The 13,245-nt window shown below is 44.2% G+C and overlaps 2 protein-coding genes across 4 annotated transcripts in view; one reads left to right on the top strand and one right to left on the bottom strand.

Annotated features, from left to right (window-relative positions):
• Positions 1 to 11,650, bottom strand: ERLEC1 (endoplasmic reticulum lectin 1). The gene is made up of 14 exons (XM_065632433.1): positions 11,414 to 11,650; positions 10,248 to 10,352; positions 9,062 to 9,142; positions 8,665 to 8,742; positions 8,493 to 8,556; positions 6,837 to 6,877; positions 4,619 to 4,842; positions 2,962 to 3,091; positions 2,403 to 2,564; positions 1,691 to 1,750; positions 1,323 to 1,447; positions 878 to 955; positions 612 to 687; positions 1 to 253 (listed from the first exon to the last, which is right to left on the bottom strand). Exons 1-14 carry the CDS (start codon positions 11,648 to 11,650, stop codon positions 182 to 184), a joined length of 1,533 nt encoding a protein of 510 aa, XP_065488505.1. The 3' UTR covers positions 1 to 181.
• Positions 11,635 to 13,245, top strand: part of ASB3 (ankyrin repeat and SOCS box containing 3) — a 21,386-nt gene continuing 19,775 nt past the window's right edge. The window contains exons 1-2 of one of the 3 annotated variants that reach the window (XM_065632430.1): positions 11,635 to 11,674; positions 13,058 to 13,173. In XM_065632430.1, coding sequence (XP_065488502.1) covers positions 13,132 to 13,173 — 42 coding nt within the window. In that variant the 5' untranslated portion in view covers positions 11,635 to 11,674; positions 13,058 to 13,131. Of the gene's footprint in view, positions 11,675 to 13,056; positions 13,174 to 13,245 lie in introns of those variants that run through there. The other 2 variants (XM_065632432.1, XM_065632431.1) reach the window with 2 other exon arrangements.

The following is a 13,245-nucleotide window of genomic DNA, read 5'->3' on the forward strand; positions in this document are numbered from 1 at the left end:
GCAAGACAAGAATTTAATCATTAAAAGTTTCTCGATAACCTCTTATATACACATAGTTATACACAAATGGTTCCCAGTCCCTCGTCCACCGGGATTCTGCTGGTGAGGCCGCTCGCCACCTCCCTCCTCTCAGCGACGCATGTTCACACGGAGTCGCCAGCTGGGCTGCGGGCGCTCGGCTTCAGCTGGGCACGGAGAGGAGCCCGTGTTCATCTGCCGTGTCCAGGATTTTACAGATGACCGGAGACTCCACCTTCAACAGACGAGATCAGAACGTTAAAGACTCTGCAATCATTGATAAACTCGTACAAGAGTTCACAGGATTAATTACAACAGGTTGTAAGAGGCCTGGTGCACGAGCAATGCTTAGTAAGTTTTACAAAGTGCTTTTTGCTTTTGGGTGTGACCTCTGCAGCATATTAGCACTGTAACTAGTGTAATTAATAACAACTCTGTTCCCCTGAGCACATGCAGCTGAACAAAAAGCTGCAGGTCGTTAGCAGTGAGGTGTTTGGGCTCAAGTACAGGAATCCCCTGTGCAGCAGCCCTGGGATGAAAGGGCTGTTTGAAACATGCACCTGATCTGAGGGAATTCGAGCGTTTTTACGTACCCCGAGGATGTATTGGCAAGAATGAGGTTCTAACATGTATATGGTCACAGCGTGAGGGGAATCTGATTCTTTACATCTGAAAACAGAAGAGAAATTTGGTAGAGTTTAGCATGCAAAAAGCACAAAGCTAAAACACGTTATTTCCTTAGTGTCTGTAGCATTTTTACTAAGCTGACAGTCCTGCTTTCTGCAGGCAGCAGAGGCTTTTCCCTCTGACACAGGAAGCAGAGACACAAAACATCGGTTTGCCAAGAAAGTTCACTTACTTCAATTTCACAGTCACCTGCCTTGGCTTGTCGGTTAAGTCGCAGACATCTCCGTTTCCATAGAAGTGAGACACCATCCTGCCACGAGAGATCGGAATGAGAACGTTTGGAAATATCGAACGCAATGCTTAAGCACGCGGCTAACTTGTGATACAGCACCTCAGCATTCTTCCAATATTTAACTCTGATATACAACAACAAACAGTAACATGTCAGTTACTGCAGAAGCAAACAGTTCTTCACTCTGCGTTAAGTCTTAAATTCCCTTTTCTGATGTGCTATGTTGCTATCTATACCCCCTGCTCTTGGGAGTTTATTGAATTTATTTGTAAACTGACTATTCCCGCTGCAGCAGTGGGGCCTGGTGTTTATTTTTCTGTGTCGCAAGCGTGAGCCCAGGCAGGAGCAGCGCCGCGGAGCAGCGATTCCAGTGCCATCCCCGCACCTCACGGTCTGGGTGCCGTCCTCGCGCAGGTAGAAGGTTCGAGCCGCGTTCTTCCTCGACCACTCGATGTGCTCCTCCTTGCTCCAGGTACCCACCACCACGGACGTCTTCCCAGTTTCCTTATCCTAAAAAAGGAAAAACTAATAATTACACCTTGTGTTACACGATTAGCAGTGAGAGTATTTTAATGATGAGTAAATGTCATTTTAGAGCAGGCCTGCTGCTGTCAACAGAACACGTTCCTGCATTTGGGACACACTGTGACTGAACCTCTATTAGGGTTGCAATGACCAGAAGAGCATTCCCAGAAAAAAAAAAAAGTCACATTTTTTTCAGCTTTTATTATCGCTGTGGTCTACCTGACATACCTCATGATACTGATGAACGTATTTGCCATAGCAGAATTCGTACTTCCACCAACCAACGCCCTAGGGAGAGGGATAACCTCAGTATTAAAACAAAACCCTCAGTCCAAACAAAACCCCCAAAACAACTGTGTCCGTTTCTCTCCCAACCTTGAATCACTGGCTATTTTAGCTGTAAACCTCCGTACCTATTATCCTGATATGTTGATTCAAGGTTTGCGTTGAGAGAGAATCTAATTGACATATAGGCAAAGGAATTCTGTCTATTCCAAGATGAGTTTAAACAAAGATCTAGTTTTTTTATGTAGAGCCACATAGGACTAAATTCCTTAAACTATTTGGATACCCCCCATTCATCTTTTAAAGAAATATCTTCCTCTTTCAAAAATGGATAAAACTTCAGCTGCCTTTTCTCTCCATAACTCTTATCAATTTTTTTAAATTCTCATTAAGAAAATTAGCACTGAACAATTCTCACGATCTACTTTCATTTCACTGTCTGCTCAAATAGATTGAATTTCAACAGAAAAGTTAAGGATACCTTTCTAGCATAGACTTTTGTATATAAGCCTTCCCTATATCAATGCAAGGAAAGGAAAGGATTATATATATAAGAATGCAACTATCAGAGTTCACGGAAAAACTAAAGAAATACATAAAGCAGTGTGTGCAATTAAGGATCAGCTATTTTATTACACGGAGCGTTATTTCTCACCCCATGGAAGCAGTAGGAACCACTGAGAAACTCCTTGATGAGTTGGTCGTCGGTCAGTTTGGAGATGTGGGTTGTTCCCACAGTTAATAGTTGGTGGCTGCCAACAGCAACGGGCTTATGGATGGAAGAAAATTTCTCTTCCTTTGTTGAATGCATTTCTTCCTGAAATTAAGGTACGCACAAATACACCCATTTGGATTTTATATGGCACTTGCAAAGTCTTATAAACCATACGAAGTTATTTAATACTAAGTTTTTGTCAGTGTTTTCACTGTCTTCAGCATAGCTGAAAAAAAGACCGAAAGTCAAAAACTTAACAGGTTTGTAAACTGTAGGCAAAGGCTGCTACAAAAGCTTTAAATTAGTAGCCCAAACTTGCTTTGTTTTCCTTCCAAAGAAGGTAAGTCACAGATGATTTCAACAAACTTGCAGACCATTTGAAAGGCTAACATGGCCTTACAAAGTGGGGTAAGAGAACTTATTCTGTGGAACTGTAAGTTCTATGTATTACAAAATGGAAGTTAAATGTTTTTTCTGTTTAAAATTAAAGAAATCTTACTTCCTTAACCCTTCTGAAAGGCATCTTCATCATTTCTTGCTGCTTCTCCAGCTGCTCCAGATTATGGGGTTTGAGCGGGGATCCTGGCAGAGACTGGCAGAAGATGTCGTTCACAGGGGATGCCCTGAACCTGGCCCAACAAGTCAGGAATATGTCACTTATTACGCTTTAAAGCAAAGACTTACTTTTTTTATTGCTCTAAGTTTCTAAGTCCTGTACCAAAGCAGCCTAGTTTTAGATGAATTTTATTTAAACTACATTAAGACTAATAGTTAGAATAGACAAATATTGCTTTTCCCTGCCTTCCTCCCCATCCCCAGTTCCCACCAATTTAAAACCAGCCAAATGGTGCCCAAATAGGAACACCTACTAAAAGCGATGGATGTACTTTTGCTAAGTTAATGCAGGTGCATTTTTGGACAAGATAGTGGGTGCAGGGGAAAAGCACTGGTGGCTCCAGGACAGCTCAGCGCTGTTTCAGGGAACATGTGACAGTAAAACTGCGTTTGCTTAAAGCGAGGTTGGTTTGTTGTTCCCTCTGACACAGAGCAGCGTGTCCGGCCTGTCCCCACCCATCTTTACTTACTACCGTGACTCAAGTGGGAGAATAAAGATCTGATCTGTTTATTTTCAGTATTTCCTGCCCGTGGCCAGGAAGCCTTCCCCTCCTTCCCTCTGGTGGGAGTGGGCAGCTCCAGATTTTCTCCTTATCAAATGGTAGAACAATCTGCCTGTGCACTTTCTGTTCCTCTGCTGATACAGAGGCTTAAAAGATTCGTATAGTAAACAGAAAACAGTGCAATAGGTAAGTGCAACAGATGAAGTAGTGATACCAAAGCCAACTGCGTGAGAAAATTTATACTAAACATTTAACTTCTGTACTCCAACTGCTAAGTGCTTATAAAACGCACAATTGAGGATTTAGTTCTTTAGACTTCGTTGCCTCTTTCAGAACAGCAATTAAATACTCACTTATTCTGATGTCTGCGTCCATGGGAAATTCAGAACTCTGGTTCATTTATTTCCCCCTTAATTTGTACGTCATGCACTGTGCGATTCTCTTTACACCCCTTGAAAAGTCAAAAATCTGAACTACTGCGACTAAGGATATCCCTTAGATGCATGGTACAATGCAGGGAAAGGGAGAAAAAAGAATCCTAAACTTTAGTTTTGGAAAATAACACTGAAATTGTAAATTCTTCAGATGAAAATGACTTATGCAGCTGAAGGTAAGGTGATAAAGCAGAAGAGAGACATATGGGAGCTCCGTAAGTTGGGAATACTGCTAACATAAATGTGCAGGTTATGGCTGAAGAGCATACTTTTGTTTTCTGAAATTAGAGAAGCTGACGTCTATGCACACATACATTGCACATATGCAATCTGCAGTCTTTGAATATCATTAAGATGATCCCCCAAGTCTTTGAAATCGTAAACTAAGAGGAGACAGAGTGTTCTTCATCTGCCTGTGCCTTAACACCCGTGTTCCTCCAGAACAACAGGGCTAGAAACTTGCCTGTTGAAAAGAAAATGATACTTCCCACCTGTTCCTGTACCAGAAACCACAGCTGGATGCGTGACTTGTATAAACGCAGACATGCATGGAGACGGATGAAAATTTGAAGTGATACTGTTAGCCAAAATGTGAGTACCGTACCTGTATTTAGGATGGCTGCATAACAGAGGTGTCAATATAACCACTTCATATTCACAGGTTGTAACTTCTGCTACTGAAAGAATCTCGTGTTTAGCTTCTGGATGACAGACGTACATCACTGTGCTTGACCTGGGCAGGTTCTGTCTCAAGCTGCAAGGCGTGCCGTTCCCCATCTCCACGGGGTAGTAGGGAGTCATCTGCCCTTCTATGTTTTTTGTAGGGATCTAGGTGAAAGAAGGGAAAAGCTAAGAATCACAGTAAAGCTCCTTTGACTCCTCTGAAACAAAAAATATCATTACACTGTGCAGGGCCAGCATTACTGGTTTGAAACCAGCTCCTGCGTAGTTTCTTGGTGTTTCTGCAACATCCAAACGTGTTCTGGTGTGTTACCTCCAGCCACAGCACTGCCCAAACAGACCAAGACATGCGAGGTCTGGCTGCAAACCCTCATCTGACTGCAAAAGAATCTAAAAACGCCCCTCAAAGTCACCCTGACATCTGCACCACACCCCCTGGCACAGCCAGTGGGGTTTTTCCTCACCCAGAGCATCCCACACCCCATGTAACTGCAGCTAACAATGATATGTACAAAGTAAATCCCACTTTTGTAGACGTTTTAAGCTAGCTCTCTTCAGACTTCTTCCTTCATACGTTTCATCCAGCTTCCACTTTAAGAAATTAATTCCCTAAACTGGTAAAAGTCCCTCTCCTGACTCCTGTCTCGGAATCAGCTAAAGTTCTTGGGTACCAAACGTTCTGCTGGTGCAAAGGCCATGCTGGAACCCACAAACTCAGCCTATTTCTGCTCACAAATCAGGCTCTGTGCTAAAAGGCAGCAGCACTTCTGCGGCCAGAACACTAACCCGGGGACCCGAGACCCTTCTTTGGTTTCCAAACCACGTTACCCTGTCACAGGCCACTGCCTCTCTCCTCCTGAAAACCGTTCCATCGTGGATGAAGTGATGAGACATTAATGAGGTTAAAGAATTAACATGCTGAACCGATTCTTCCTTAAAAATTGAAAAATTATGCCTACGCATTTCATTGAAGGTAAATATTGAAGAAACCTGAGTAGAGGTTGCTGTTGTTTGCACACAACTGAAAGGCACCGCAGAAGGGTTTAAGATAAACCTCCAGTCCCAGCAGGTTTTGGTCGCTTTAAGCACTGCCCTGCTGTGTTACATGTTCTTTCCCTTACATTAATAGAGACTCCACACAAATTGCAAGTCTAAATTCTTTATGGACCAAAACCAAGACAGTGTGTGCACACCATAAATACTGTCCAAAAAAAAAAAGTCAGTAAAGGAATTCCTCTGAAATAAAAACAAAAACAAAACAACAAACACCAGAACAAAGTTACACTACAAAGAACCTGGTTTTCTTTAATTTCTAAGAGGCACAACTGCCACTGCCATTAGAATGGGCCACATTCTGATGTGGGGCTGCTCCTCCACTACCTCCCAAATACTCTCAGACATGGGTATTTCCTGAGCACCACTAAGGAAGAAGAACCACCCTGTGCTACGTAAATCGGCATTACAATGAACACATGGACAAAAACTTCATTTCAGAATTAAAACGAAGAATAACCAGAAATAAAGGTTGGTGCACGTCTGTCCTCAGGCCAGATTTGCCATTGCTAATTCCAAACTCCAACATGCTTTGGGTACTTCCATTGTTCTGCTATGAAATTAGCAACTCAGAATGGAGTTTTGGGGCCTAAACAAATGGCAAAGTTCTCTACTGGAAAAGGGAAGCACAGAGTTTTATACGATGGGTCATTGAGTCAGCTAAGAAATCTTCTAGGGATTTGGTGCTGGCAGATTTCATTAAACATTTCTCTCTACCCAAAATGTGTGAAAGTGTAATTAAGGCAATTGAGATCTCTGATGTAGCTGGAAAAATAACTGTCGCTAGACCATAACATGACTTTGTGGTTATGTGTATTGTCTTTGTAGAAGAAGAGTATATAATTAATCTCTTTTACATTTAAGAATAGCATAACTTTAGCGTGAATAAGTAGAAGGGCAAGAACTTTGACTAGCTAAATAAGCTTTCTGAGCTGGGACTGATAATCAAAAGTGAGAAGAGCGCAGCTCAGAAACGGAGTGTCACTTTTTGATGCTCGTTTCGGTAGGGAACTAATTACATAATCTCATCCTATATAAATTGCCTCCACTTTTGACGGCAAAAGTTAAAATAGATGTTTTTCACTTGCCTCTTTTGCACTCTCTTTTGGATTTTCCTTCTCTTCTTGATCTAGGGAATAATTAAGAATGAGGTAAGCACAAAGTCTGAACTTGAAATAAAATGAAATTATATACATAGAAGTTTGTACGTTTTGTGGTTTTGCTAGTACTTTGCGTACACGCTGCCGAGAGCCAATTTCATGAACTTGCAGGTGCAAAAGAGGAAAGAAAGGAAATAAACAGTGGCCTAGGGTCCAGAGCAAACAGAACCAAATAGGACTTAGCGTCATCCTAAAGCAATTTTGAGTGTGTAGGACAGGTCAAAGGCAGCCCTAGCACCACGGGCAGGCCAGTGAGGGCAGAGGACGTGCCACCCTGTCAGCTCCTTCAGGTTTAATCTATCACACTCGTGGATTCAGCTCACAGCGGTTCAGACACCATCTCTACTATTTTTTTATTTTAAGAAAAGCAGTGTGAATTGCTGTACAGGAAGCATAGAAAGAATACGGTCTGCCACCTAAGCGGAGAGCACAGAGCGTCAGCATCCTAGAAGACGCAAATGTGATGACTTGAAGTATCATCACACAAAACTTCAGCATCCAGCCCCACAAAAGAATCGTTAGGTCTAATTAAACACTTCGTTTTCTGTACAACAGCATGTAGGGAGAACTGGGCAGCTCTGTGCAGGATTAATGGCAGCACAAACAAGCACTGGAACTCACAGAAAAATGCCAAGCAAGGCATTTCTGAAGCCGTGTTTGTTTTCAGGACTAAGGTACCTAACTGAAGGAATTCAAAGGAATGGCATTAATAGCGCTAAATCCGCTCCGAGACTGAGGCATTCAACTTAATCATTTTAAAAAGAGAAAAATGGCAGTGCTCATTTTACATACCAGCCTAGAATTTTAAAAAAAACCCTAGATGATGTTTTTTCTATCGTTTCTATCAACTCTGATAAATGAATGCTTAGTCTGTGGATTTTTAGCAGTTCTTTGGACGAATACACTACCAAAGTGCTCACCCAGGAAAGCAGATATCAGCAGGTGTGACCACAGAACCCCCAGCATCTACAATAATTTATGGGCAAAAAATGAAAGTGCTCAGAAAATTAGTTATTCTAAACTGCAATTTGAATTTAGGGCTCAGCAACCTAATTTCCACCAAAGTCCCACTTTGGGCACTCTGAAGGTCTGCACCAGAATCCCTAAAAAAAATATTCTCAGTTCTAAGGATTAAATCTACCTGCAAAGAGTGCAAGTGTTTGGGTTTGCGAACTACGTTTTATTAGAGAATAGTAGAGCCCATGATGGGCTATGAGCTCTGCTCACAGCCTGGAAGACACTTCTCCCCGCTCAAAAAGAGGCAACAGGCCACAGTAACAACAGCTAGTCTGGCGTATATAGGTTCTATTTCTTATACTATGTATTTTCTTTCCCTGGCACTAATTAATTATTGCAGATTAGTTCAGCTAATTAATTAAACAGCATGGCAAAACTGACAGGATGGATGCAATCTAAGGTGCTGAAAAGGAATTAAACCCAATCCATTTTGGTAAAAAAAAAAAAAAAGACTACAAAATTCTATTGCACTGAGAATCAGTTTTCTACAGCATATTTCTCAAACAGTAATAATTAAAAACCAAACAATTAATTAGCATCAGCAAAATGAAAAAATCCAAGACAAACCTGGTTCTGATAATGGGTTCTTTAACATCATATTCCCCAGATAGTATTCTTGGATGTTTATTTTCTACAAACAAAAGAAGTTAAAACAAATTTCAATTACCATTTTCCATACTTTTACAACTGCGCAGGAATTAAGCATGAACATGCCAGTGGAGAAGGGGGTTGAGCCTACCTGTCCCGTCTCTTTCTCCTCATGGTACTGACGGATGTGTTTGCCGTGGCAGACCTCGTAAGTCCAGTAAGATTCGATCTTAAAATATATATATATATAAAAAATAATTTTAAAATTCTGTTTAGAAACATCATCCCACCCCAAAAAGTTCCACCAGAATTTTGGCTTTTGCGGCAATAAACCGTAGCCCAAGCAGGTGGGCTTGGGCACCCTCAAAAACAATAGCACCGTGAATGGTCTCAGCATTCCCCAAATATTTTGATGAGGTTCCAAATAAACGCAACAGGCAAAGTTTCCTTCAATTTCACACAGATAAAACAAAGGAAAAAAAAATATGTATATAAAGACTAAACGTGCCCCCAAACCACCATGGATAAGTTACACAGAAGTAACATACTCTATATGAACAGCTACTTTGCTTAAAAAGCGGTTCCAGCAATTCTCCTGGAGTAGGACCTTTGTAGTCCTTTTCTTCTTCCTAGAACAGAAGGATATTTCATTACATTAAAATAAAAACTATTTTGCTTAGTTAATATTAATTTGCAATAGTTAAAAAAAAAAAAATCCTATTGAAAATTAAAAGATACAAAACCTCATCAAGTCCTGCCCTGAAGGAGCTGTGTGGTGATTAGAAGAAATACTTTAGTTTAGCAAGAAGGGGCAATTAAAAGTCACAAATAAAGTAGTGAAAACAGAAGAGTTTTGTGGTGTTAAAGATACACACGCAGCAGAAGGGCAGGAGCTCTCAACTTGCTCATGTCCAGAGTGGCAGCTTGGGGTGTGAACAGAAAAACAGCATCAAAAATTTTTTAATTTGTTAGTCAATGCTGATGCCACACTGATGCAGTACAATCGGAGCATCACCCAGCTTTCATGTAATCAAAAAAAAAAGGATCAAAAAGGTATATGTAATGCTGTGGAAGTTTATTTTTGTGTAATTTTTGCTATATAAATGTGCAGGTGATTGAAGAGATTTCCACAGAGAGTTCTGCAGTACTGAAGATTTCTCACCTGCACTGAAGCAGTGTGAAAAAAGGAACCATTGGAGGAACAAATAATAAACCTCACCAAAGGCCTCCTGCTTCTCTCGTACAAAGAAATGTATTTATATACTTTGCTTTATTAAATTTACACCGCACATTGTGCATTCAGCTTTACAATTAAGGAACAGAAAATAAAGCTTGTATTACTGGTGGTGGAAGCAGCACTGAGATAATATTTTCAGATACAGTGATCATGACAGCAGCGTTAAGAATCTTTACAGTTGTTTGCTGGCGTAGAGTTCAACAATGTTAATTAAAATACAAGAACTTCCCAATCACTAATGGACCTAGTGATAAACACAACATTAGAGCAATCACCAAAGAAGATTTCAAGATTGCTCAGACTGGCCCCACTTAATAGAGAGCTGGTCTGTAATATATAGTGAAGGCATCTACTATGAACGGTGACATTGTGAAGCATTCTGTAGACTATTTTCCTTTTTTGGGGGGGCGGGGGGGAAGGAAGAAAAAGGAACTGAAAAGACGCTGCAAAGACTTGTCTATAGATTATAACCACAAGAAAGATTTGGCTGAACCCACCTCACTGCCGCTCGCTACCAGCGGAAGTATACATTTATATTTTTCTTTATCCACAGTGGTCATTATAATGTAGTTATCCTCTTTGTACAGGACACCGGTCGTCGGCTGAGAAAACAACCAACCTCTGGATTAGTCAGGTAGCTTTTTTTTTAATGCTACTTTTTAGAAATGTCACCGAATTCAGGAGTGGCTCGTTGGCATTCGCTTGATCCCTCCAGCCACATTCCCGCTCCCCTCACTGTTACACACTTCTGGTTCTTAAGGTTTTTGTTAAATAAACACCCTCCCAGCCACTCCATTGTGCAAACAGCCATCCCCACGTCGATTTTCAGGGCAAATTTCCACAGGATTTTTCCAGATTCAGGCCATGGCCTAAACCGTCCCCCAGGCCCGGGGGTGCGTGCCTGTGCTCCCTGTTGTCACCGCTGCCAAAAACCCAAACTCAAATCCCATTTTGTAGCTTCATAAAATAAATGTGAAGAGGCTTTTGCCACCCAACTGAGGTAACAAACCGAGGGGGGGACCGGGGGACGCTCCAGGGAATCACAGAACCACAGAATGTCAGGGGTTGGAAGGGACCTCGGAAGCTCATCCAGTGCAACCCCCACGCCGGAGCAGGAACACCCAGGTGAGGTTACACAGAAGGTGTCCAGGCGGGTTGGAATGTCTGCAGAGAAGGAGACTCCACAGCCTCCCTGGGCAGCCTGGGCCAGGCTCTGCCACCCTCACCGGGAACAAGTTTCTTCTCATTTTTAAGTGGAACCTCCTGTGTTGCAGTTTGCACCCATTGCCCCTTGTCCTATCGCTGGTTGTCACTGAGAAAAGCCCGGCTGCATCCTCCTGACACTCACCCTTTATATATTGACAAATATTAATGAGGTCACCCCTCAGTCTCCTCTTCTCCAGCTCAGAGCCCCAGCTCCTCAGCCTTTCCTCACACGGGAGATGCTCCACTCCCTCCAGCATCTTCGTGGCTGCGCTGGACTCTCTCCACATTTATTTCCCTGTCCTTCCGGAACCGAGGGGCAACACCCCAACCTCAAATCCCCTTTTTGTAGCTTCAAAAACAAACGTCAAGAAGTCTCCCGCCACCCACCTGAGGTAACAAACCGAGGGAGGGACGCCCCTCACACCGCTCCCCCCCCACCCCGACCCGCGGTACCGACCAGGCTGAACTCGGTGCCGGGCCAGTTCACCCTGAACGGGACGTCGTCAGTGAGCTGAGGGAGCGCCCGGCCGCCCTCCGTCACCACCGCCACGGCTGCCAGGAGACCGCACAGCAACGCCCCGGGGCTGGGGAAGCGCTGCCCGCCGCCCCTCATCCCGGCCGGCGGCTCCCGGAGGGCGGGCGGTGCCGCCACGTCTCCTTCCTGAGGGGAGAGGAGGGGCCGCGCCATCAACATCCGGGGCACCGCGGAGCGGCGGCGGTGAGTGAGGGAGGCGGGGGGAGAGAAATGGCGGGTTCTGTGTGGGAACGGGGGGAAGGTGAAGGGGCCCTTTGTTCCTCGGGTGTTGTGCGTTGGTGCTCGGACGGTAGCGGTCGGTCTGAGCTTCTCGCTACGGCGCTGACAGACCGGGGGGCCGCCGGCGCCCTGATCCCCTCAGAGGCAACGGAGTTGCCTCTGAGGGGATCAGGGCGCCGGCGGCCCCCCGGTCTGTCAGCGGCTTGAAAGCGCCGCCAAATTAACGTATCCTGTGATTAAGTGACAAAAGACGTGCCCATCATTAGCCAGTTGACGTGATCAGTGCTTCCTGACCGCCGTATTTTTCAAGCTTTAGACCCTTCTGCACGACAAGAGGGAGACAGGAGGTTAAGCAACGCAGAGCGTTCGTGTTTAACTAATAATTAGTAGATCTAAGTAGGGGGCTAAGCGATTATTTCTTCGTATAGATGCGTGTTAAAGTTTTTTAAAAGTTGTGGTTGGCCTCTTGAGCTTGGAGGAGGCAGAGGGGCGGCCTCATTAATGGTTATAAATATATAAAGGGTGAGTGTCAGGAGGTTGGAGCCAGGCTCCCCCGGTCCCTCCCTCGGTTTGTTACCTCGGTTGGGTGGCGAGAGACTTCTTCACGTTTATTTTTGAAGCTACAAAAAGGGGATTTGAGGTTGGGGTGTTGCCCCTCGGTTCCGGAAGGACAGGGAAATAAATGTGGAGAGAGTCCAGCGCAGCCACGAAGATGCTGGAGGGAGTGGAGCATCTCCCATGTGAGGAAAGGCTGAGGAGCTGGGGCTCTGAGCTGGAGAAGAGGAGACTGAGGGGTCACCTCATTAATATTTGTCAATATATAAAGGGTGAGTGTCAGGAGGATGCAGCCAGGCTCTTCTCAGTGACAACCAGTGATAGGACAAGGGGCAGTGGGTGCAAACAGCAACACAGGAGGTTCCACTTAAAAATGAGAAGAAACTTGTTCCCGGTGAGGGTGGCAGAGCCTGGCCCAGGCTGCCCAGGGAGGTTGTGGAGTCTCCTTCTCTGCAGACATTCCAACCCGCCTGGACACCTTCTGTGTAACCTCCTCTGGGTGTTCCTGCTCCGGCGCGGGGGTTGCACTGGATGAGCTTTCCAGGTCCCTTCCAACCCCTGACATTCTGTGATGCATACGTAATAATTATGCAAATATAAGCAATGCAAGAGCATCCAGTCTTTGGAGCACTGATGGAGGACGATCCCCAGAGCTCCCCAGCGCTGATAAAGTAAAAAACGTTGCTTAACAGTATCATTGACTCTGCTGTTAAGTTTATTTATTCATTTCAGTAGTGCAAGCTTTTCGGAAAACTACTGCGGACCTCACCCGTTTTTTATCTCTCTTTGCAGAACACCAGGTGACGGTGAGTTGGTTTGCACTCCAGAAGTGCTGGAAGTCACCCCAAAACAGAAGCACTGCCCTGATGAGCCGCAGAGAGCCCAGCACTAGCTCTGCAGCCAGGCTGGTAGGTGGGACCGCAGGGACAGACTGGAGAACTTGGGGTGCTGTGCTGGTGGGACTGGTGCCCACTGTGTGG

This window comes from Caloenas nicobarica, chromosome 3, assembly GCF_036013445.1.
Source record: "Caloenas nicobarica isolate bCalNic1 chromosome 3, bCalNic1.hap1, whole genome shotgun sequence".
Taxonomy (NCBI): Eukaryota; Metazoa; Chordata; class Aves; order Columbiformes; family Columbidae; genus Caloenas; species Caloenas nicobarica.

What these genes read in the sequence shown, in the direction of transcription:
- ERLEC1 (XM_065632433.1), bottom strand. Translation starts at nt 11,650, where the DNA reads ATGTTGATGGCGCGGCCCCTCCTCTCCCCTCAGGAAGGAGACGTGGCG. An exon ending in CCGGCACCGAGTTCAGCCTG is followed by an intron (nt 10,353 to 11,413) that starts GTCGGTACCGCG and finishes TTGTTTTCTCAG; the next exon opens with CCGACGACCGGTGTCCTGTA. An exon ending in AAAGTAGCTGTTCATATAGA is followed by an intron (nt 8,743 to 9,061) that starts GTATGTTACTTC and finishes ATATATTTTAAG; the next exon opens with ATCGAATCTTACTGGACTTA.